General features: G+C 40.2%; 1 protein-coding gene across 1 annotated transcript in view; it reads left to right on the top strand.

Annotated features, from left to right (window-relative positions):
* Window positions 1–25,306, top strand: part of LAMA3 (laminin, alpha 3) — a gene marked incomplete at both ends in the record, with an annotated part of 94,434 nt that overhangs the window by 53,328 nt on the left and 15,800 nt on the right. The window contains 15 exons of the mRNA XM_009874669.1: window positions 73–170; window positions 2,858–3,023; window positions 3,621–3,747; window positions 3,835–3,974; window positions 4,366–4,481; window positions 5,011–5,222; window positions 6,038–6,242; window positions 9,119–9,263; window positions 10,063–10,203; window positions 11,543–11,707; window positions 15,249–15,350; window positions 16,313–16,396; window positions 17,361–17,591; window positions 21,248–21,361; window positions 24,762–24,871. Of these exons, the coding sequence (XP_009872971.1) occupies window positions 73–170; window positions 2,858–3,023; window positions 3,621–3,747; window positions 3,835–3,974; window positions 4,366–4,481; window positions 5,011–5,222; window positions 6,038–6,242; window positions 9,119–9,263; window positions 10,063–10,203; window positions 11,543–11,707; window positions 15,249–15,350; window positions 16,313–16,396; window positions 17,361–17,591; window positions 21,248–21,361; window positions 24,762–24,871 (2,156 nt within the window). The remainder of the gene's footprint in view (window positions 1–72; window positions 171–2,857; window positions 3,024–3,620; window positions 3,748–3,834; window positions 3,975–4,365; window positions 4,482–5,010; window positions 5,223–6,037; window positions 6,243–9,118; window positions 9,264–10,062; window positions 10,204–11,542; window positions 11,708–15,248; window positions 15,351–16,312; window positions 16,397–17,360; window positions 17,592–21,247; window positions 21,362–24,761; window positions 24,872–25,306) is intronic.

Below are 25,306 nucleotides of genomic sequence, written 5' to 3'. Positions count from 1 at the left end.
TGTCCTTCACATTCAGACCTTGCCCTGTTGTACAATAGAAGTCATTAACTGTGCCTTGTGCTTATTTTTCAGCACAAGGTTTGTATTATATCAGCTGAAGAATTTTCTTCAGAATATGTGGATCCTAAAATACAGTGCATAGCAGCTTACAGGAGCACCCATGATGGAAGGTAACTTGATTTTATCTTTTGTCCTTTCTGAAGATCACCTTGAAAGGCAAACTAAATGGAATTTTAATTCTTTTGAATGAACCTTTGCTCAGTGACTCAGAGGCGATTTGTAGGCCACTCTTCCAAAGTAGTACTTGTAAAAAGACTGAAGTGCCAAGTTTTAAGTCTTTGTGCAGGATTTTGTTAATACTAACCTCTTTCTGTCCTGTCGGAACTACTGAGTGCTGCTGTGTTAGAAAACATGAATCATTCACATGCTGTTCAGTGTGATAGGTGTCCAAGCTGGAAAAACACCACTACCTTGGTGGCCAGAAGTGCTTATGGCTCCATATGGAGTTTCATTCCACACATCGGGCTACCAAGCTAGCAAAGGATTTGGAGCATATGCCATATGAGGAATGGCTGAGGGATCTGAGGATGTTTAGCTTGGAGAAGAGGAGATTGAGGGGAGACCTCATCACTGTTTACAACTGCCTACAAGGAGGTTGTAACGAGGTGGGGGTTGGTCTGTTCTCCCTAGTGGTGAGTGATAGGACAAGGGGAAATGGCCTTAAGTTGCACCAAGGAAAGTTCAGGGTGGATTTTAGGAAACATTTCTTTTCTGTAAGGGTTGTCAGCCATTGGAGCAGGCTGCCCAGGGAGGTGGTTGAGTCGCCATCCCAAGAGGTGTTTAAGAGATGGGTAGACGTTGTGCTGAGGGACATGGTTTAGTGGTATTGATAGGGCTAGGAAAAGGTTGGATTCAATGATCTTGAAGGTGTCCTCCAGACAAAACTGTTCTATAATTCTATGATTACTGCTTCAGCTGTTCCAGATTAGCTTTAATTTGTCGTTAGGTAGGGGATGTGACTGCCTTTTCAGGAGCAAATTCACCAGCTCAACTTGGCAGCATCAAACTACTCAACATGTAAACCCCCACTGCACAACCAAGCCATTCCCTTGTTCCTCTCAATTGTGGGACCCGTATGGTAGGTGTGTGTTCAGCCTTCACCCCACACAGCAATGTCAGGCAGTCCTTCTCCTTAACTCCTTCTCCTTCATTATACTTGTATAGGACTAGTAATTAGAATGCTCATACAGAGCTTGGTTGACCCAGACTGATGGGCCTTCTCTTGCTGTGAAGATCTGAACCTGATCTTTCACTTCCCAAGCAGTCAGGTTTGGGTTCTGCAGAGCACCTGCTCTGTCTTGCTGAAGCTCTTCTCCTCTCCATATGTTTTATTCTTTGGGACAGAGAATTACCACTGCAGCTTCCAAATTAGGGAGCCCCACATTTCAGTTTCTGTTGCACTCCCCAGGGTGTCCCTCGTGATACTACTCCTAAAGCTTTCTTCATAATGATCTGGCAATGGGAAGGGCCTCTGAGTAAAAGTAAATGTCATTTGCAGGACTTCAGAGGCAGAAAGAGTTGATGACTAGGTCTAGTAATTTTCCAGATGGTAGCTTTTAATACAATGGTTGAATTGAAATAGAAAGCAGAAAAGTCTGGATAGTAAATTGGATAAAAGCATGTGACTGCACTTGGCTTCCAAGCATGCATAGCATTGAATCACAGCTTTCATTCTCCTGCTCAGTGTTACAGCTGAGAACAGCTTTCTAAGGCTAAAGATACTTGTCCTCACACCAAAGGTACTTTGCATTCCTGGTCATTTATATTCTGAGTAAAATGGAGGAAAGAGCCTGGGTGAAAAACATGATTTAAAATAAAGCTAATGTCGAAATTTGTACTTTTTACTTTGGTTATACATTGGGAGTTTTTTTTAAATCTCTTGCTATATTTGAATAGTATACTGTATGTTTATGTTCTCTTACTAAGATGCTTTCCTGAAAGTGTTCAGTGTTCACCATGTTAAAAGATGCAAAGTCTTGGCTCAGTTTAGTAGTATTTTAAATGGATGCTGCATGTAATTTTCCACACAGACCTGGGAAATACATCTCAATCCTGGCCCTGGAGCATACTTGCCATTCCAGTTCTGAGCCTGTCTTGAGCACAGATTAATCATTGTCTGTTGAGTACTTACAAGAAGTGAACAAATACTAGCAGGAAACCCCCCAAACCATTTTACCCTTCAGTCTTACAGAATGCTTTTCTCAATCAAGTTCTTCAGAATTAAATGTACCAAAAAAGAAATAGTTAAACAGAGCAGTGAATGGATAAAGATGCTTTCAAGAAGCCCTGTTATTTATTTTGGCTCCAATTCTACAAGTGTTTGAGTGTATACTTGACTTATAAATACTTAAGTAGTCCTATTGACTTCAGTGTGAAAACTTGCATGTTTAATGGGTACACCTACATAAATATTTGTAGAACTGAGAATTCAATATCAGTACAGGTTCTGGTAAATGTAACTGACTGGATTAGTTAAAAATTGTTTATTGTTTTAACACTCTTGGTTCCCTTGGGTTTCATCTTCCTTAGCAAACTCTTTCCATTGAAACTGTTCAGGTTATGGAAATTTTCAATTAATAAAATCAGTTAACGTAGATTTTCTCCTTTGTGAGTTAAATACATATTTCTTGTTTTCATTTACCTTCTGATCATTTAGATAGAACACAGAGAGTAACAGGGGTTATTATTGCATTTTTAGTTGTAATATACTGACTTCTGTGAGTTGACTGCTTTTCCTTTTATGATGTTTAAGAAATACTCCTTTCCCCAAGAGTAATTACTGTAATTCTGTATTTAGTGCAACCTGCATTCCCTCAGTGTATGAAACTCCACCAGCAGCTTTGGTTTTGGATGCATTCAAGGACGGGAAAGTTTCCGAAATACAGAGAAATATATTGTATGATCCGCTGAGCATCACTTTACCTTCTGACTCAGTTAACGGAGTCACGTTGACACCATTACAGGTATCTCATATTTTGAAAACTTTGTTTCGTAAGTCACAGAGTATGTTCTTAGTACAGCTCAATGGATTAAACACTTTAAGATAATCAAAACTAAGGGATGTTATGTGATCAAAATATTGCCACAAAGCAACTGAGTAAGCTGGTTAGCTTAGGTTAGCTCAGTCAGTTGAGCATAACGCTAACAAAGCTAAGGTTGCGGGTTCGATTCCCGTTCGGTCCCCATGTGTTGCCTGATCTAGTCGAGAGGTGGCGTCCCTGGTGGCCGGGAGGCTGGATGAAAATGATCTCTAAGGTCCCTTCCAGCTTAGGCCATTCTATGATTCTAAGCCACAAAGACATGACACAGGAAGAGACAAAAATGCAGACTTCTTCTAAACTCTGCAGTAGTCTCACAGACTGCAGAAGAACTTCAGATGTGCTTGGCATGCAAACAGGTAGGAACATGGAGCAGTAATGCCATATTCTGCTTACTACCTCTGCTTAGAGGTAGTAAGCCCTCTCTCTTTCATTGCAGGTAGGTGGCACGGAGCACAGCTCATATACCCAAGAATATTTCACGAAACAAATATACTATCAGAGCTGTTCTTGTTTCTGCAGAACCAGATTACCTTGAGTGGCAGAGTGCCTCGCCTGGGCAGACATGTATTTGTGGTACATTTTTATCAGCCAACACAACCAGTGTTCCCCGTGCAAGTGCGTGTGGGTGCAGGACGTGTGTGGTCAGGTAAGCATCTGAATTTGATCTCACCTCTTTCCTTTCTCAGCTTTTTGGCACATGGAGCATTTTTTGGCATTATGGGGTTTTTTTTAGGTTCCTTCAATGCTTCATTCTGCCCTCATACCTCTGGCTGTCGGGATCAGGTGATTGCAGAAAACCAAATTGAGCTCAACATTTCTGAACCTGAGGTCTCTGTTACACTGGTGATACCCGATGGAAAAATGCTGGTTCTGGTACGTTTATTCCATAAATGTACTTGGAAATGTTATTCTCAGGTTCACCATTCATTTTGAGATAGATGTAAAGATGAAAGCCAAAAAAAAGAATTTGCCGTTTAATGCTATATCTCAGATTTTTAGGATCTTGTGCACTGCTTCTGTTCTATTATAAAAAGCTCAGTTTATAAGATTCTATACACCATTTTTATTTTACACTGCTTGTAACATCACAACTCTGGGGGGAAGGTAAGAAGTATATCTTCCTGGGTTTTTTTCATTTAAAATGTTACAGGTTTTGAGAAAATCCAGAATGCATAGTGAAGCACCATTTAAATATATAAATGCCTTAGCTTGTGTCTTTTACTTTTCTCTGAAATACACAATTTAGCTTTCTTGTTGTTTTAAGGAAAATGTCTTAGTTGTTCCAGCAGACACCTACAGTTACAAAATTCTTGACAAAAGGACAGTGGACAAGTCATTTGATTTTATCAGCCAATGTGGAGGAAACAATTTTTATATTGAGTAAGCATCACTTTCTAAAAACCTGGCCACTGACAACAAGTTGGGAATTAATATTACTTTTCTGCTGTATTAAAGACTTATGTATAAAATCCTCATCACTGTGCTACATAAAAATGCTTTTAATGACTTATGCTGGCCCATTAATTTCCATGAGTCATTCTTTCATGACTTTCTATTGTAAATGAAATATAAAGATAGAGCCTTATTGCTCACAGTACAAAAGAGGAAAATCTATGTCATCTTTCTGTCTTTAGTATTTCCATCTTTGGTATTTGGTATTTTGCTTGGCATGTCTGAACTGATATGACTAATATGCGCGCTTTCTTTGAAAAAAAGTCTCTTGCCTGCATGTTCAAAGCCATTCACCACTAATTTAATTAAAGAATATCCTTGCATGTGTATTGATGCCATCCTTATGTCAAGGAACTCTTTGAAAGACAGGATCCTAATTTACTGAGGCGCTGCAAACCACGCTCATAACAGTTCCCGCGTGCCAGTACTTATATGATTTATATCTCAATTTAAATAGCCCACAAGAGTCGTCGGCCTTCTGTAAGGACTCTGTGAGGTCACTAGTGGCTTTCTACAACAACGGAGCCCTGCCGTGTGATTGCCACAGCGCAGGTGCCGTGAGCCCTACTTGTAGCCCCCTGGGAGGACAGTGTGTTTGCAGACCTAACGTCATCGGTCGTCAGTGCAGCCGATGCCAAACTGGCTACTATGGATTCCCGTTCTGCAAGCGTAAGTATCTGCTTGGATTTATTCAGCACCTGACACGACCTTTTATTTAATTCTGGGATTTTACTGCATAGGTACCGCAGCCTCACTTTTCTTTATAGAGCTTGATCCTATAGGAGGCAGGTTGAGCCATTGGAGGTTTAGCACAGCGTGGCTTTCAGTTTAAGGGAATGGCAGCCCCATTCCCTTCAAACACATCTAGCTCATGATGAAGTGTGCCTTCACACGTCTTGTCTCATCACACGTGGCAGGCTTACAGCTTAACTTGTTAAAATCCATATTGCCACTCTTTCGTCAAATGGACTTTTCTGCACTGACTCCTAAATCTGTTTCCAAGTTACGACTGTTGTGTCCCATTTACACGTCAAGATTTTCCACAGATGATCAGAGACATAACACTCTTAATTCCTCATATTCTGATGTTATTCTTAATAACATCAACAGATTTTTAGATTACACCAACAGTCCTCAGCTGCCTTCCCAGCTATTATTTATAAACGTTCCTTTGTAAAAGTGGTGCCCTTAACTATTTGTCGTTTAATCCTTGGCAGTTTTGGGAAGTGGTTAATAATGCCTGTGGTGAAGTTGAGCAACCAATCTTTGGAAAAGAGCCAGACACTAAGGCTACTCTTTGAAGCTACTGTTACAGTAACATAGTTGTTTTCCATTACTCCAAGCTTAAAACCAGTGAAAGAGAAAAAGGATCAAGTCCTTTATACATAAAGGTTGTATGTATTTGTTTCATGTGCTTGTTTAATGAGAGCTGATCATTGTAAGTTGAGATGTCATTGAGTTGTAGAACATTTTCTTCGACCTAGCGTGCAACTGCGGGCAACGTCTTTGTGATGACGTGACTGGTAAATGCATTTGCCCTCCCCGAACTGTGAAACCAACGTGTGAAGTGTGCGAGGAACGTTACTTCAGCTATCACCCTCTTGCTGGCTGTGAGAGCTGCAATTGTTCAGAAAGAGGAGTCGTTAATGCCGCAAGCCCAGAATGTGAAAAAAACAACGGGCAATGCAAGTAAGTTTGGGTTATATGTATTATAAACAGTGTACCAGTGGATTGCCTAACCCTCCTTTGCAGGTATTTGGAGGCGATGTGGAAAACTTTGGTAAAGGTTAGCAGGGATTTAAGCAGTGCTGGTCAATAGTGAGGAGGACTCAGCTGTTTCAGGGACGCCTGCAAAGTTTTAGTGGAAAATTGGTTTGTGCAGGTAACTAAAGGTGGGGTTTGGGATTCTCAGGCTTACATTCTGTTTGCCAGTGGTGTGCCATGTTGCTCACAGTAAGGCACCAAATCTCTGTCCAGCTCACGTCACTCACCCACTGCCAGCTCGTAGCAGCCATCAGATCAGAGATCTTGACTTCTGGAAGGGTACATCATTTGTAATGGTGTACATCATTTCCTAGATTTAAATTTTGCAGTTGACCTTCCACGATCTGATGTCTTGATTTAAGTGTAATGATGTTTTTAAGTACTATAAAGCTTAAATATTTGCACTGAATTCTGATAAACTGATGATAGGTGCTGTGTGTATGGAAAGCATGGTTCAGTAGGAGCCACAGGTGATAATTAGTCTTAAAAGTTATGCCTTCTATGTGATATATGCTTATTTTTCTGTAACTCAGCATGCTGAGATGAGATTAAATTCTTCAGATTTATTCTTTTATTTGCATCCTCTAAAATAGGTATAGCATGTGGGACACAACCACGGGGAGTGAATGATCTTCAATGCAGATGCTGTCACAATTGTACAATTGAACATTTCTATTATTTCCTTGGGGAGATCAAGTCCTTAAGTAGCACATGCAAATATTTGATAGCCAGTGGGTTGTGTAAGGGCAGGATTGGTTCAATTTCGTTGGTTTGGCTATGTTAACAAAGAGAAGTATGTCCTTCCTGCTCTACCATTAAGCCCATAAATATGATAGGGAACACTAATTTTCAGAAAATGCTCATATTATTTCCTGAATTTAAATTCTTTTTGGAACTCTGTCTTTTTCATATGAAGTGAATAATTGTCCTATCCCAAAATCAAAACAGGAATCTGTTTTCTTTATTAGAAATTGGGGTTTGAGGTTAAAGTGTAGTATATTCTGTGTCTCCTGATGCACTCTCAATCTCATTTGTCTATACTTTCATTTTCCCCACGCGATACAAAATGACATCAAAATAAATAATATGCAAAAATAAATCAGTTAAATAAATCAGTCAACTAAAATCTAATACTTCAAAGAAAGAACTTGGCACATTTCTACTTGAGTAAAATTGAGGATAATTTTTGCAGAAATAGTCACGTTTTTCTGTTTCAGTGAAAAGCTGTGTTGCCTGATTATAATGGTGATATGGATGATTAAGATGCATTCCTGTGTGGCCTACTCGAGGTGAGGGGGGTTGAACTAGATGATTTCTAGAGGTCCCTTCCAACCCCTATGATTTTATGATTCTGTATTTTTCATGTGCAGCCTAATTGGAAAATATCAAAGAAATTACAGCTTATTGGTAAAAAATTCGGAAGTAAATTTGACATTTAATAAATACATTTGGACTGATTGCTGGAGCGTATAGCTGCATTCTGATTAATATTTTTCCTTCTGTGAATTACATGAAGTTCAAAGTCCCCATCAAGTTCCAGTTATCTGTATGTGTGGGTGATATATTCAGAGGACTCTGAGAAACCTCACCCATTGTTTGATAACTTGAGTAATTGTTTTCATATACTACTTGCAGTGCAGTCTACCACCACATCCACGTACTTTAACTGTTTATTTTCATTAAATTCATAGTGTTAAGGCGTATATGAATTTGGTGCTAAGAGCCAAAGGAGACTTCACCAACTTGCTGAGACTTTTAAAAATTATCGTATCATACTAAAATGTAAAGATGTGGATGGTGGAGGTGGCAGATGTTGTTTATGAATAGTTTCTTACTGTCTTGAACCCTTCTTTTGGCTGGTATCATAAAATCATAGAATGGCTTCAGCTGAAAGGATCCTTAGAGATCATTTAGTTCCAACCCCCCACTAGACCAGGTTGCTCAAAGCCCCATCCAGCCTGGTCTTGGACACTTCCAGGCATCCACAGCTTCCCCGGGCAACCCATTTCAATGCCTCACCACCCTCATAGTGAGGAACTTCCTAATGTCCAATCTGAATCTACCCTGCTCTAGTTTAAGTTTGGTACAGACAGTTTACCATCTTAGGCAGGAGGAAGAGGGATTATCAAACCTATATTTTCACTAATTTTATCAGACTGTGCAAGTTTGTTGTAAAGGTAGGTTGAAGTAGCCACTGCTGCAGAAGGATGTCCTCTCTTATCTCAAGCCTTGTTTGTCGTTTAGTGTTGCGTTTTTTTCATCTAAACAAATTCAAGGCATTCAGCCTTCAGTGTGAGCAAAGTGAGTTTTATCCTTTGTGAATAGTTGCAAACTAACCCAAGCCTTGTGGCAGGTTAAAGTCCCCCTAATTATTCAGATGATGGGATTCTCCACCTTTTTGTTAGCAGGTGAGTGCCCTCAGTGCTCTAGTCACATCCTCCAGCTATAAATATTCTTCCAGCTCTGCTTACCTGTATGCAACATCCATGTTTCACACCTCAGTGTACGGAGAGAGTAGTTCTACAATGAATAGCTGCAGAAGTCTAGTTTTACTGTGAGTGGTTATGCCCTTCAGAATCAAATCCATTCCTAATCAGTGCCATGGCCATTTGAAATGTCTCACCATTCAAATCTGAGAACAGTACTAACCTGCTGCTGCTTCTCCATGGAAATCATAACATTGATTCGTTGCCACGCTATTGTTTCAGAGACCCACCTGCCTTCTGTTTTAGTCTTCCCTTTCTTGCTCTGTTCTTGCCTCCCCTATTGACTCCCTTCTCTGTGTTTGTTTGTTGATAAAGATGCAAACCAGGAGTAAAAGGAAGGCAATGTGATCAGTGTGCTCCTGGTACTTACGGTTTCCCAAACTGCGTGCCGTGTAACTGTAACAGAGATGGAACAGAACCAGATGTTTGCGATCCCCAGACAGGAATTTGTCTCTGCAAGGTGAGATAAATGAAATTACTTCTGCATTCACAAGCATCATTTTGCACATCAGTGACTATTCTTACTTAATGAGGTGAAAGAAGTTTCATTAAGTTTGCAGTAAAATTTTAAATGCAGCTGTAAGAAATCATCACACCTTGCAGTATGTGCACAGATTATCATGGTAGCAGTTCAATGCCATTTTTTTAATGAGTTCAATATCTGTCAGTTGTACAGGCAGTCTTGGGCTTTGCAGGGTGTTACAGAGCTGCAGAGTAGATGTTTATTGACTCACTGAAGCAGATGTTTATTGACTCACTGAAGCAGTCTGCACTCTACATGGATCCACTTTATGCATCTGCATCTCAGCTTTTGGATGTTAACCAGGTCCCATGCTTTTTTTAGCCGTATTATGTCAGTTGACATTTCACCACATCATTACATCCAGGAAATCTTCTTTTGTTCTGATCTGCATAATTAAATGTGATAAATGCGAACTTTCACAAGTGACCTTTTATATTGTAGGTCTGGAAAAGCGAGCAGGAAGGTTTTGGCAGGGAAGTTACCAGCTGCATCTGACTAATATTTATTACTCAGTGGTTCACTTTGTAAACTGGAAAGACAGCTGATAACTAAGTCTTCAAGAAGTCAGTTTTATTTGTGTTTGGAATATGATGTATCTGGATAATGGCACATTTTCATTCATGTTTCCATACATTTAAATAAATATTCTTTCAGAAGATTTATTTATATGCGTTTTGCGTGCCTCACCAAAAACAAAAGGAAAGTGCTGAGATTTCTTTCAACTATGCCTTAACAGGAGAATGTTGAAGGTGTGGAATGTGATACTTGCCGACCAGGATCCTTTTATCTGGACCCTTCTAATCCCAGGGGTTGCACCGCTTGCTTTTGTTTTGGAGCAACCAGCAACTGTCACAGCACAAATCGACGTAGAACCAAGGTGTATCCAATTGTTTTTTCTTTGATATCTTCAACCTACATTTATTCCATTAAGAAAATACCAGATTTTTTTCAAAACTGAAAATGTATTTTATTAGTTTCTAAGGATGAAAAATATTCCACAAGTAATAGTGTGGATTTAGGGCAGCCTTTTTAAGACTTAGGTGTAGTTTGAAAGTGCCTTTCAGGAGAAATGGCTCTTTTCACCTGTTTGTTAACAAATCACTAGTTGTACTGAATTTAAGGTGTACTTCTGTTGCTTTATCTTCAGACAGTAGTCAATGGTCTCCTTCAAGATGCTTTGATAAGCACATGTGTCAGTTTACATGTCGATGTCATAGATGCATTTTGAAACCTAAGAAATGTGTGACAGATTCTAACGTCAGGTGTGGGAAAAGAAGAAGATAGATTTTTAGTAGTGGAAATGAATGGTAAGATGGCTGAAGAAAAAACAACAAAAAAACAACAGCTCCCTGAAACAATGCAAGAGAAAGAAAAGAGAGAAGCAGAGTCCTAGAATGAGGGGTGAGGAGTTTAGTTTAGATTTAGATATAGACTAGGTACAATCCATATTGCAGCACTTCACTGTTTACAAGCAAAGAATGAGTATCTGGCCTTGCTCAAGTCAGTAGCAAACTTCTGTTTGCTTTAGGAGAATTTTCTCTAGTGATTAATTGCCCTTATCAAAGACTTTTTGAAAATATATCTGTCTTTTCATTTTACTGCTCTGGCCAGCCAAGGGCAACCCACCACAAAACTGTTCTAGTACATATGCATTGTGCTTTTTTCCTCCAGCGTAAGGATAAATAACAGAATATATGGTCTTTCATGAAATAACACCAATTAACATAAAATATGCATTAAAGAGCCAGAATATTAGGCTCCATTGCCTACCTCTCCAGAGTATCCTGCCCTGTCCCCTCCTTTGCAGTTAACCTGCCACAACAGGTCCGTGCTCTGTCTTTGAGATTAGGGTCCTTGGTTTGAATTTGGAATGGCCTTTAAAAAGCACCTCTAAATTACATCCTTGGGTTCGTGTATGCTATTCCTAGTTACCTCCAGAAGGGTTATGTCTTCACGTGACTGAGGACAGAATTTAGTTTGCAGGTGACAAACCGGATGTCTGCATCCTGAGTAGCTTTGGCACATCTGTCCCGACGACTCTCTTTTTTGAGATCCTTGCAACATCCATTGTTCCAAGACTTCAGGCTGGCTCTAAAGGGGCTGAACTTCATGCTAAGGGAATTATAGAGGCTAAGCAATTTCTCCTCATTACTTGGTTCTGGTAAAGTTTGAAATGAACGAGACAAGCTTTTATTTCCTTTATGTATTTTCTTTAGTTTGTGGACATGAGGAACTGGCGCTTGGAGGCAGTGGATGAAAATATTGACATTCCAGTCACTTTCAATCCAGTCAGTAACAGTGTAGTGGCTGATATTCAAGAATTGCCTGCTTCAGTGCATAGTTTGTACTGGAAAGCACCACCATCTTACCTGGGAGAGAAGGTAAATGACACCTCACTCATCTATTTTAATAACGTGTATTCATTTTTTGCCAGCATCGTTGATAAAGAGTCTCATTGTTTTTCTTAGATACGTGTCTCTCTTTTCCCTCACAAGATTCTTATCTCTCTTACCTGTCGTGCCAGGAATCACAACATTTTACTTCTGAGTACAGTGTTAAAATTATAACCGATAACACTGAATTAATCATCTTGCTTGATGCCAGGGAGATTTTTATGGGAACAGCATGGTCAGGAGCTACGCTTCAGGGAGCTGGTACCTTCAGACACATTTCTGAAACCCAGAGCACACAGAGCTTGCTGATCGCCCAAGTATCCTGTGGGCTCCCTGAAGTATCTCCTGGGCAGATTTGCAAAAGAATGAAATGTGGTTACGTGCTCAGTGGCGTGCAAAAATAATGAACCTTTTTATTTCTATATGTTGCGTGGCAAGAGCAACACCCGATTTTCTAACCTTTGTGGGTTTTGCAGTGCTTGCTGCTCTTTATACCCATGCATGGGAGCAGTTTTTTGCTCATGCTTAATACGTGCTAGCATTTCAGCTTGGGGATCACACCAACCAGATGGAGTAGCTAGTAGTTCAAGAGAGGTCCTCCTGCCCCTCTACTCTGGCCTGGTGAGGCCACATCTGGAATGTTGTGTCCAGTTCTGGGACCCTCAGCTCAAGAAGGACAGGGAACTGCTTGAGAGAGTCCAGCACAGAGCCACAAAGATGATGAAAGAGGAAAGGCTGAAGGAGCTTGGAGAAGAGGAGGCTGAGGGGTGACCTCATTAGTGTTTATAAATACGTCAAGGAGAAGTGTCAGGAAGACAGAGCCAGGCTCTTCTCAGTGATGTCCAATGACAGGACAAGGGGCAATGGGTACAAGCTGGAACACAGGAGGTTCCGCGAAAATATTAGGAAAAACTTTTTCACTGTGAGGGTGACAGAGCACTGGCACAGGCTGCCCAGGGAGGTTGTGGAGTCTCCTTCTCTGGAGACATTCAAAACCCACCTGGACGCGTTCCTGTGTGACCTACTGTAGGTGATCCTGCTCTGGCAGGGAGGCTGGACTAGGTGATCTTTTGAGGTCTCTTCCAACCCCTGACATTCTGTTATTCTGTGACTCTGCTAGTGGTTGCCCGGAGCCCCAGGTTCTTGCTGTGTGGAACACTTGACCGCGTTGATAGTTGCTAGCCAGCTGTAGGATGTGCAAGCTTTTCAGATGCAAACCTACTGCCACACAAGTGAGAACAAGTGGGATAGGCAACAGAGCATTAAAGATGGTACGGTTTTCAAAGTTCCTCTTAGTCCTCATTTTAAAAACTAGAGCAGTCTTTTTCATCCTGCTCTCCTATGCTCAGAGAGAGAGCTGAATGCACATTTAACTAGGGTGCTTTTTGTGAATATTGTAGTGGTTCTTCCTTCAGTGTTTCCAAACTATTTTTTAAAGACCTTTCATGTTAAAGCATATGTTATCTACTGCAGTGTTAAACTGAAAGGACTTCTCTTGTTCCCAAAACAAAATGCAAAGCAGGCAATAACCCTTCTTAAAACACAGCTACTAAGAACAGTGCTATGAGTTTTATGTTGCTCGTTACAGATTCTAACTAGATACGTAGTGACTTGCTTTTTATTTACAGTGACAACACTGTAAATAAAATAGTTCTATTCTTGGACCTGCTTTTGCTGTACACTCTGTGTAAGTGTCTATTTTAGCACAGTCAATACTGCAGTAGTGGAAGTCTCCCCAAGAATGCTATCTTGATGCCAGTTTTAAAGGCTCATAAATTTACCAATTCTTCATGTTATTAAGGTTTTGGTCTACTTCCAGTGATAACGCCTCTTTCAGAAAATACGAACAAGATCACTCCAGACATTTTCAGTATGATGAGGGTATAAATACTGATTTCCATTATCTTAAACTAGTTCTACTGCAAAATTAATATCTATCAGAGCATATTTTCTTTCCTTCCCTTTTAGGTAAGGTAAGGGAATCAAATGTATAGCAGTGCAGAAACCAACAGTCATTGAGAAATTGGGAGAGCATTATCCCCATTTTCTCCTCTTTTATATTTTAACATTTTGTTTAGTAGACTGCTCTTAATGTTATTAAATAAATATGTATAGCAGTGCAGAAACCAACAGTCATTGAGAAATTGGGAGAGCATTATCCCCATTTTCTCCTCTTTTGTATTTTAACATTAATGTTAGGAAATAAATACTGCACATAGAGAATACAGAGGGTAGTTTATAACACCAATGTTTTCACTTTTTAAAAAAACAATTTAAAAAGCGGTAACATAACAGCCTGTCATATGGTGCAGTCCCAAAATGTGTGTTAAACAGGAAATTAGCTCTAATTTGAATTTTCTCATATTTTTTGAAAAAAAAGAATTTATACAGGGTTGTCTTGATTGTGTTGGCAAAATATAGCCAATGTTTCAAATGATGCTTTTAAAAATGCAGTCGGCTAAAGATAATCGCATTAATTACAGCCCTGTGATCCAAGGAACAAATTTAGTACCGAGATATTTGTGCTTTGTTTGTAATTCATCCAAGTATATGGAAATGAGTAGATCAAAGGCTGGTGCTTACCTGCCGAACACCAAAACCTGACCAAGCAGTTCTTCCTCCTACATCAAAACCAAGCATAAACTAGAAGGGTGGCTAGCAAGAGGTGCAAAACAAAGTGTCTGTGGTGAAACACCTGATTTCACCCAGTACCCACAAACCTTCCTTCTAGGCTTTCCTTGGAGCAAAAACTGTCTGGGCTGTGCCTGGAGCTTCCTTTAATCTCAATATGTTTTGAGTTGAGTCACTCAGACACAGCCCAGGGAAGCTGTTGGTCAGCTGATTCAAACATCCCTGCCAAAGTCTTCATTCTGGGCAGCAGTGTGCATTATCTGCTTGGGTTTGAGGTTGCCCGTGGTCAGCTGGGGTAGAGCTAGGAGCAACGTGGTTTCAGCTGCACCTACAGAGACGGCCTGTTTACAACAGAGCCGATACCAGCTGATATCGGTAGAAGTCCCGTCCTCCAGAAGGTGGAGCAAAGCTTTCCTGATTAGATTTATGTCCACAGTAAGTTTAGAAAATGCTGGCCTGTTAGAGTCACCTTTAAACATGCTTAGTCTGACTTCTCCTTATAATCCCTGGCTTTTCATGGATTTCACTACCACTTTCATTGTCGGTCTGGCATCTGCTCTTGATGAGCCAAATCCATTCTGAAGGGTTAAGGGAAGAACAACGTTCATGTGAACATGCGATTTGTCCACAACACAGATGGTGTGATCCCAGGTATGAAAAAAACCCAAAACCCCAGTGCTGGCAATCTTCCAGAGAACAGTAACTGCTCAAAAAGGGGCAAACAAAACAAGAAAATAATTTCTTCCAAGCAACTCATATTTTTGTATTTTGTATAAAGAAAAAAGAGTAAATATGTTATTTACAGTGCTGGAAGATGGGGTAAACTTTAATACAAAGGTATATTATTATCAAGCAGTAGTGCAGCAAATTATCTGTGGTCTTGTGCATTTTGTTACAGCTTTCTTCATATGGTGGCTTCCTAAGTTACCAAGTGAAATCTTTTGGCTTACCTAGCGAGGGCATGGTTCTTTTGGATAAGAAACCTGATATACAACTAACAGTAAGTTTTGAAATGTTATTTTTTCTGTCAAGGAATACCAATACCATTATTTTTTTTGTCAACTGACAGCTATGGCAAATTTTGCTCCTATAGCGTGTTTAGCTTTTATAGCAACTTACCATGATTCTATAAAAATGATTTGACTACATCTTGCTCAAAGCCATCAACACACCTGTCTCTGTGGTCAAAGTAACATATTATTAAGCATAACTGACTTGGAAGCAAATAAAAAGATAAAACTGGATTTTCTCTGTAAAACGCAGGTGTAGAAAAGTATTAATTAATGCCTTGCACACTTGTCAACAAGTTTGGCCTCGACTCTGCAAAATATGCCCTGGATTCCATGTGTAATTAATCTCATCTTCTGTGAGAATTTTCTTCAGCATAAAATTAAGCATAATTACAAGGCTTCAAGGGACTGAAGTAAAAATTCATTTTAGGTTAACTTTTTTTTTTTAATTTAACCACTTTAGGGCCAAAATTGAAATCTTCTACTCTTTGTTGAAATTACCAAGGGGGTGGTTTTATTTCTTTAAGCCATCAGAAATACTAATTCAGTATTCTAGGATTCATTTTGGGAAACATGCCTCATAAGGCACTATAGTAGTATCCAAAGTAGTTTGTACAACGGGATGCAAAGGAGAGTGTTTGAAAATGCAAAAACTTCTTTACTCAAAAGTAATGACTAGTTCTTCTGAAAATTGGTAAACATTAATTTAATTATCTTGGTGTTTTATTTGAAAGCCAGGTTGTTAATAGGCAAAAGCAGTGAAATCCCTGCTGATGCCAGAACACAGAGCGTGCTGTACCACTTTGCTGACAAAATGACAGTTTTTCTAGTATTAGTTAGGTTTTAACTCCCAAAGAACAGGATTGATGTGCTTCACCAAATTCTTTTGCATCTGAACACTTTACCAGAAAAAGTAGTGAAATGGCAATGTTATACTCTCGTTTTCACATAGGGCCAGCAAATGAAAATTGCTTACATGGATCCCAACAACCCCCTGCCTGACCGTCAATATTATGGCCGTGTGCAGCTAGTTGAGGTAAGAAATGAAAATGGAATGGCCTTTCCTTTTCTTCCCAGTGGTATATAAAAAATATGCATGTGATATGTGCAGAAATACCAAATACTCGATAATATTAATAGATATAAACTTAGATATTGCAGACCTGAAACATAAACACGATTTCTCTCTCCTTACTGCCATGGTGATCCTAGGTTCTGGTTCATGCCACCTAATTTTAGCGCCTCTGCTTTAGGCTTCTTGCCCAGTTTAGCCCTTAGCACTCTCTCCAGGGCCAGTGGAGTAATAACTGAATCAGTCGTCAATGGAAGGTGATTCATAGCAGCCCCAGACTGTACTCAGTAGGTTTGGAATGAACTGTAAACTATTTTGCTTGATGACTAGCTACCTAGTTTGGAATGGATGTCCAACATTCAGGCAGGTGACCTTAGCAGGGATTTTTTCCTACCTTAAATCTGTGCTCAGAAGGTCAAAGTGGGTTATTTATTTACATCTCGTATGCAGGCAAAAAAGATGTTTCTTCTGGTCAGATTCCATTTTCAGTAATGCAGCGTCTATTAGCAACAATAAAGCATGTAAAGGCATTCCTCAAACACTGGATTTCTAGGACTTCACTTGCTCATAAAAACAAAAGCATTTTCCTCCATCCTTTTATGGTTTGGTGAGTGATGCCTCAAAGAAATTTGGATGCCTGAAGAAGAACCTGTATGCTTTTTCACTTTTTGATACCTCAGAGCCATATGTACCTTTGCAAAGTAAATCGACCATCCCTTTTTATACTCATTACTCCTTTTTCCACCTATCCTGTATTTACATTCATTATATATATTTTCCTGACCTCTGTTTCACCCCACACCATTTGGCACTGTAGGGGTCCGTTCCATGGGGGGGTTCCTCCCTTTTTCTATCATCCTGTCTTCTTTGCAGATACTCTTTTTAAGAAGCTGCAGGGCTGTGCTCATTTTGTACCCTTAACATGCAGGGAAACTTCAGGCACGTCAGCACCAATAACCGTGTATCCAGAGAAGAACTGATGACAATCCTGTCTAGACTAGACAGCTTACACATCAGAGGCCTTTACTTCACAGAGACTCAGCGATTAACCCTTGGGGAGGTTGGGCTGGAAGAAGCCACCAGCGAAGGCAGCGGCAGCATTGCCTACAGCGTAGAGACGTGCTCCTGCCCTCCGGAGTACACTGGTGACTCATGTCAGGTAGGAAGCTTTTGCCTCCGTACTGTGCCATTATCTTCTGCCTTGCCTGCAGCTATACATACTGGTTTAGTTAGAGGAACAGGCTGGTTATTAAAGTAATTAAACGTGCTTCTTGCCCTGTCCATGGCTCAAATGCTCTAACTGTCTAAGAAGCACTGTAGGGTTATTCAACTCATGATTGCTTTTGCGGAGATGTGAATGTCATTTTACATGCGTAAGGTACTATAATGAGAGGCTCTTCTGTGATGCCGTATGAAAGGCTGAATAATCTCAGTCAATACTTGCTTTAATGAAGGGAAGGTCAGAATCGTCTTGATCAAAGCTGGTGAGGCCCTACACAATGGAGAAGATTCCTGGTGTCCCTTATTTTAACAGGGTCCAAGGGAAGTAACCTGGACTTAGATAATTGTGGATGCTTTGCCAGTTTTATAGAAAAATGTTTGAAAGCTGAAGTTAATATATTCGTGAAAAATATTTGAAGATATTTTAATGAAAGATACTGCAAACATTGCAAGGTAGTACAGTTACTGATGAATGGTGAAATCCTAGCTTCAGTTGTATATCCTGTCCTCTCTGCTGTTTCTATAGGAATAATTCTTTTGGTTGTCACTTTGCTTAGCTTAGAGCTTGACTATTCACATGTGTAAGCACCCAAGGCAGTAGAATAAAGTACTGGAGAGATAAATGATGCACAAAATATGAGGAATTACGCTCTCAGAAAATAGTTGAGGGTTACCATAGCACAGCAATTTCTTAACTAACCTTGCAAACATTTCTGAAATGACAATGGAAGTATAATATCTAGACTGGAGCAGCTGCAGAGAGTCTGAACGACACAACATGTATGCCTGGCTTATGTCTCATGTGCATCCACCGCTCAGGGCAGCGGTTCATCATCTGTCAAATATAATTTTGGGGAATATTTCTTGCAATTTATTTTTTTCCACATTTGGTGTTCTGTGCCACACAGAGATTGATGAGCATTAACTGAAATTCCTACTGCCATCCCATTGCTTTCAATAAACTAAGCTGTTGGGTTTTTTATTTAATAACCTGGTGGAAATACATGGTCAAAGGAAGCGATCAAGACACTCACCTGGGTAGTTTGCAAGCCCCATATGTTTATGCAGCATTACTCATGTAGTGATTTACTGCTCTAATCACCCAGCTCTGTCTGGCTGCCTAAGGTGGGGAGGAGGTGATGCCTGCCACACCCTGACTTAGGTATATATTGAGCTACAGGAACTGCGGGGTTACTCGTTAACCTCAGGAGCGGTAATATGTGCTGTACAACTTGACTCACGTATAAAGTTTAAAGGTGGGGCCCATCACAGCCTGGAGCCTCATTAATCTGAGTCAGAAGCCGGAGAAGAAGAGAAAGTATAAGAGAACGGGCGAGCACCAAAACGATAGCAGCGCATGTTCGGCAGTGGAGCTAAAGTAAAATGATGGCCCAGGCGCCGAGGCTGAGGAGTATAGGGTGGCTGGTTGTCACGTTTGTAACCCTGGAGCGTTGTTTAGCACAAGATATGCAGCAGAGGCTATCCTATCCTCACCTTCAGAAGCACAGTCAGCACCAACAAGTTCAAAGGGATTTTTACCAGAGACAGGTAACTTGTTCATTTTCCCTTCCTTGCTTCCTTCCTTCCTTGTTTTTAAATGCACTAATTTGATAACAACTTATACATTACTTCATATGAAAGTAGCAAGAAGGCTAATCTTGTGTCTCAAGGTACTTTGCTAACAAAAATGTGTGCAAGAAGTTTCTTTTAAATTGAAAAGAATCAACCTGAACTCCTGAGCACTTGAAAATGCCTAGAACTTTATCTGTGTGGAATCAGTTTCTCAGTATCACAAGTGCTGCTTCAAAAACAAAGTGCCCATGTACTTCAAATGTGTTGTTTTAAAAACATCATAAATAAAATATCAAAAAGCTGCACAGATTTTTTCCAAACACATTTGGGTGTATTTTTGAAAGGAGTGATTCATTTTGCTCTCTGAAAAGGGACTTTAAGTAAATAAAATGTATGTGACTTAGAGCCTATATTTTACTTAGTCATGCTGTTTAATGTATTTCAGGCCTTGATTTCTTCAGAAGCTTTGTATACTGGCTCCCTGTTGTTCAGGGAACATATTCACCCTTTTAAAAATGTCTCGGAAAAATTGCAAGTGCCTATTCTAAATTCAGTCGTTGCTCACAGTGAAGTCAGTATTAAAGGCTGTTCATGATATTAATATTCTGCATACTTTTTTTTTCCATGTATCCTACGTGTAAAGAAGGCAAAGGTGCCACTAGCAACTGTTGCTTAAACAGCAGTAACTCACTATTCCTGTTGGTATCTGCTTTGAGAGAGGTGAATCTTTTTTTCCTCTGGTAGATACGTGGTTGATTAATTCACTGGTTAATCTTGCCCCTGCAGAAATACTTAAACCTCAAGGCACTAAAACATGATTTTGGACACCATCCCACAAACCCTTTGTTCTTCAGATTAGTCCCATTGTCTTGGTGGTGCAGTGGCTATGAGAAGAGATACATGGCTTTAAGGTTCAAGTGTCACTTGTTTTCTGAGTGTCGCTGGGGCCAGCCCCTGACCCATGGGGTAGAGGTGAGGCGTAGGTATGGTGCAGAAACATGTTGCTGGAGGCGAGAACCTGAGAGTGTTGGCTTTGTGAGGAGCACAGCTTTCCCCTCGCTTCCGTACAGCCCTTGATCTTCCTTGCACCACGCCAACTTAGTAGTGAAAAGGAGGTAGGGAATGGAAAGGATAGGCTTATGTCTGGTCATATTTTGTGTGGTTGGTGTGCCAGGAGGATGCTGAGCAGAGAAAGCAGGCATGGATTTTTGAATTGGTCTGTACACAGCAAGACTCCATGCCCAGGAGGAATTCCTTGTCTTTTCCCTACCCTTGTGCTTTCCCTGGCCATGCCAATCAAGAACCTGGATTAAACGTATTAGTTACTACCTTCCTGGTGTAGGCTGACAAACTGCATGTGTCTTGCTTCATTCATGACGTTCCTCTGGTTCAGCTCTCTATTTAAACCAAACTTCAGTCTGACAGGCTGTGCTCCTGCTCATGTGCCCTCAATAGATGAACATTCTTCTCATGCTTCCCAGGTCTCCAGGGCAAGCCTGTACATAGAAATTAGACCTAGCTCTGTCTAAGCATGGCTTTGTATAGCTCTGAGGAGACCTATTGTGGACGTCAGGATGAATTCATGTAAAAGATATCTCGTTAAAAGTATTTCCAAGGAATACACCCTAGTTACATTAACATAAAGATTTCATATAGCCACTAGCTAATATGTGAGACCTCCATATGTTCTTCTTTGAGAACACTATATTCAAATATTTTATTTTTCGGTGGTTTTAAAGCCATATTGTACAACTTTGTACATTGCCACAGAAAATGTGTTTTGCTCAGAGGTTAGAGTCAAAATGATGAAATCCCAACTACCACAAAGTGTAGAGCAGAGTGTTCAGATGGCATTTCCTCAGCTCCTTTCATTGTTACTCACTGCATTAAAATACTTATAATTTAAACAGCAATATGGACTGAGAGCTTGCAAGGAGACCTACACCTCCACTACTCCCATAACCTGTAAAACTTTCTTTCTGTCGACATTCACATGTTTTTTCCTCTCTTCTTATTGTCTAGGAATGTGGCCTTGGATTTTATCGTGAGAATGAAGGATTATTTACTGGACGCTGTGTTCCCTGCAACTGCAATGGAAATTCAAATAGGTGTCAAGATGGTACTGGAAAATGTATTGTAAGTTACTAATAACTACTATTGTTCAACAAAGGAATTGAAAAAAGGAGAAAAAAACATTACCTTGCTACAGTGTGGACTATACAGTATTGTTAACTTCCAAGCAACTAAAAATAATAAATCCTTGTTTGCCTTATTCTCTTATATCTTGAACTGTTAATGTAACTTGTACTGTTTAATGTAACTGTAGGTGATTAGAATAACTTGTGTCCTTGTCTTTCTTATTTCCCCTGTAATTTTTGTTAGCTCGTGGTACAAAAAGTCATCAAATTAGTACATATGTGTTTGCGGTTATTTATAAAAAATACAGGTCTCATCCTGGCATATGCAGTTATTAGTTTTGTCTATATATAGTAGGGTTTACTAGTGCTGACAAGAGCATAGCCTTTGCAGAATCTCTAGTTCAATTAGTAAGTCTCCACTAATTCAGCTAGATGGATTCAAAAAATATTGGAATGAATAAGATGAGATAAAGGGGATAAAAGTTAGATTAATTAGAAAATTTCAGCTGTTACAGAAGATGCAGTGGGGCACATTTGGTTCCTGGCACAGGGTATTAAATCCAAAGCAGCCTCCGGGGAGTGGATCAGCCCTCATAGCAATGCCAGTGTGACATTTGGCCGACTGTGCTTCTCCAGCTCATATCTATGATGCTTCTTTGGACAGTTTGTTCTGAAAAATTCCCACTCAAAACCTTTTCACTGATTTTTCACCTACTTGTGCAAACAAGAACGTTGCCAACATCTTTCGTGGTCTGTCTTCTCTATGATTTCCTCCTTGTTCACGCTGGATCCATTCTGCCTGCGGTGCATTCCTGTGCGTTATGTCATTCCCCCGGCTTTGTCTCAACCAACTCTCTTGCCTTAATGGAAACTATAAACCAATTCAGCACATTCTGGGGGATGACTTGCAGGCTGCTGCTTTGGAGAGGCAGGGCAGGCTGTGACAGGAAAGTGCTGCAGCAGCACTACAAAGATGAGGAAGCTTTACTTCAGATGAAAATTTTAAAGGAAAAAAAAATATTCAGATTTCACTTTAAACTCATGAAGTATATGATTTAGGTTTCTCTTCAACCCCTCCTTCTCACAGCTGGATTAACTTTCAGATAGATAGAGCTAAATCAACACTTGGCCCTGGGACAAAATTTAGGGCAAGCGAAGTCATCCAGGATAATCAGGTGAAAAATGGAAGCCTAGAGGGCCTGCATTTCCATCATGAGCCTCCACCTAAGAAGGAGCAAGTTTGTTTCTCTGTAGAGGATCTATGGGACAAAGACTTGTAGTGGTTCAGAGAAGACAATGAGGCTTCCTAATGCCCAGTTGTCAAGTTTCATATCCAAAGTGCAAAGCTTGCTGACTTGGCCTCCTCCTTCCTGCCTCTCACCTGGAGTGCTGGACTCCAGAAACATGGTGGCATCTCTCCAGTGATAGTCTCCAGAGAAGGCTTTGTGAGGCCTCCCTCTGTGGCAGCAGTGCCACTCCCCAGCTCGGGCGATAGCTCTCCTGCTGCATGCTGGTGGAAGGCAAGGGGTTGACCTGCTGAAAGTAGAAGAGAACTGGGTATAGGAGGAGGTGGAGAAGACAGGAGAACTGAGGAAAAGCTGGCCCTCTGCCATTAATCAGGCTTTGTGTCCTTATGGTCCCTGCCTTTCCTCTGGAAAGGCACATTCCCTCAGCAGCAGTGTGGTGTTAAGACTTGCTCACCCCATGACGTGTTGTTTCATGTCATGTAACCTCATGGCCATAGGTGTTTCTGTTGTGGCCCTGGCAACTTGCTCTGTCTTCCTCATACCATATGGGTGCTTATGGAGTCAGCTGAGAGTTTTCCTTTCAGAGTTTGCAATACTTGATGGTTTGGAGATGCTAGGATTCCAGGGGTATCTCTGGCCCTGTGAAACTGTAAGGAAAACCCATGAGGTCCTTTCATGAGGCCATGAGTTGCTGCTATGGCTTCATTCCACCATGCCTTGGGAGCCCTGGATTATGTTCTCCTGTCTTCCTACACCATATAGCTAGAGAAACAGCATGGCACATTCAAAGTGACTTACATGTGAAGCAACATAGACTTTCTTCAGCTATTATGGAATTGCTTCAGTTTCTACTGAGAGTGAGCAAAACAAAAGCTGGGATATAAATTTGACAAGGGGAGGTTGCTCCAAGATTAAATCAACACAAATATTCTTAAATACCTCTCTTTTACTCTCTTTGCAGTTTAGTTTATTCTTCAGGATTATCAAAATTTGAAGTAAATATTCAGAAACAGAGTGAATTTTCCATGAGCTTTTTTTCAGGAGTATATACACCAGCTTTTAAAGAGGCTGCATTTTAAAATGATTTCTTTTACATACACAGTGCCTTCATTGTTACTTAAGCTTCCCCTAGTTAAATGGCCCGTATGTGAACTGGAGCTTTTCCTGTTCTTTCCCAGAACATTTCACGAGTGGGCCACAGATTTAGTTCTTTAACCAAAATGAAAAAAACCTAGGGGTTACTACACGCAGAGTCTGAGAGAAAGGCTGTTGATTTGGTTGAGGGAATCTGGATGTGAAGAAATGTGGAGGAGAATGGAGTGTAGGAAAAGATGGGAGAGACAGAATTGTTTCTCATTTGTAGGGAAGAATGCCCTTCTGCTGCAAAAGATGATAGCAGGGCCTTCAGCCGTAGCCCTAAGCCACCAAAAACCAGGAAATGGGGGTGCAATCTCAGTGACTGCTTTCAGCCAATTTCCTACTTTCTTTTTCCATCTTCCACTTTATTAGTACACCCTCAGCTCAGTGGGAACGGACGCTGGATCATTCTCTTGCACATTGAAGAAAACAGTTTTAGGACTTGGGAGCTTTAATGCCGCCTGAGTGTTGGTCACATGGAATTTTTGTGGTGGCTCAAAAATGCATTTGAACAACTTCTATTTTAAGCAACTTGCTCATCCTCTCTGATTTGAATCTACGAAGAGAAATACTTTTTATATTAATTTCATGGGATTTTTAGTCTCAAATAATTGCCTGATATCTACCTTCTAATTAGTGTTAAAATACAAAATTTAAAGTTCCATTTAAATGCAGTGATTTTTGATTTTTACTTGAAATATGAAGACATAGAGAGTACATTAATGGAATATTCCTTAACAAACTATGCACCTGACTGAATTTCTTTAAAAATATGTTTACTGCTGCTTATTTATCTCTTGCTTTTCCACAATAGTGATCAAATTGTGCTTTCTACAATTAGACTGGAATCAATCTATCCTGGTCACGAAGGTAGTTCAGCAGCAAATTCTTGATAATGTGGAAGAAAAAAAAGTTTATCTTCTGAGTAGATTTACTATAATTTTTTTTAAGTAATAATAAAGCCATATTCAGCGGTAAAGCATCACTAACTGTCTTACTTGTTTCCTTTTAAAGAACTGTCAGTATAATACCGATGGAGAAAAATGTGAGCGCTGTAAAGATGGTTATTTTGGAGATGCCACTCAAGGTTCCTGCCGGGTGTGTCCTTGCCCCTATACAAACAGGTACAGTAAAAAGTCATAGGAAGTCAAGCAGGAAAGCAGAAAAGAAAAAAAAAAAAGAAGAGAAAAAAACCCCAATCCTGCTACTGTAGGAAGATAAAGGTCTTTTTCTGTATTCTCCTATCACCCTACATGGTGAGGCATGTTAGTCCAGCAGTAAGTTGGTGGTCTGTCTCACGGCATTTCCTTTTTTTAATAAGCTGGATATTCCAGTTCTCACTCACTTCCTGCACCACAGATTCTCGCTGCTCATCGCCCAGGTGAGCCTCAGGCAGTTGTAATGGGCTTGTGTTAAAAACCACCAGTAATTCCGCCGTAGTGAGAAATACAGGATGGAGGTCTTCTCACTTACTGGGCAGGTTCAGAATCTTTCTTGATTACTGAAATGCAGGATGTAAGTTATCTTTATTCTCATGTTTACCAGCAGCACTCTGGTTT

Source organism: Apaloderma vittatum, unplaced genomic scaffold (genome assembly GCF_000703405.1).
Source record: "Apaloderma vittatum isolate BGI_N311 unplaced genomic scaffold, ASM70340v1 scaffold5718, whole genome shotgun sequence".
In the NCBI taxonomy this organism is placed as follows: Eukaryota; Metazoa; Chordata; class Aves; order Trogoniformes; family Trogonidae; genus Apaloderma; species Apaloderma vittatum.
This window is presented reverse-complemented; position numbering and strand designations above follow the sequence as displayed.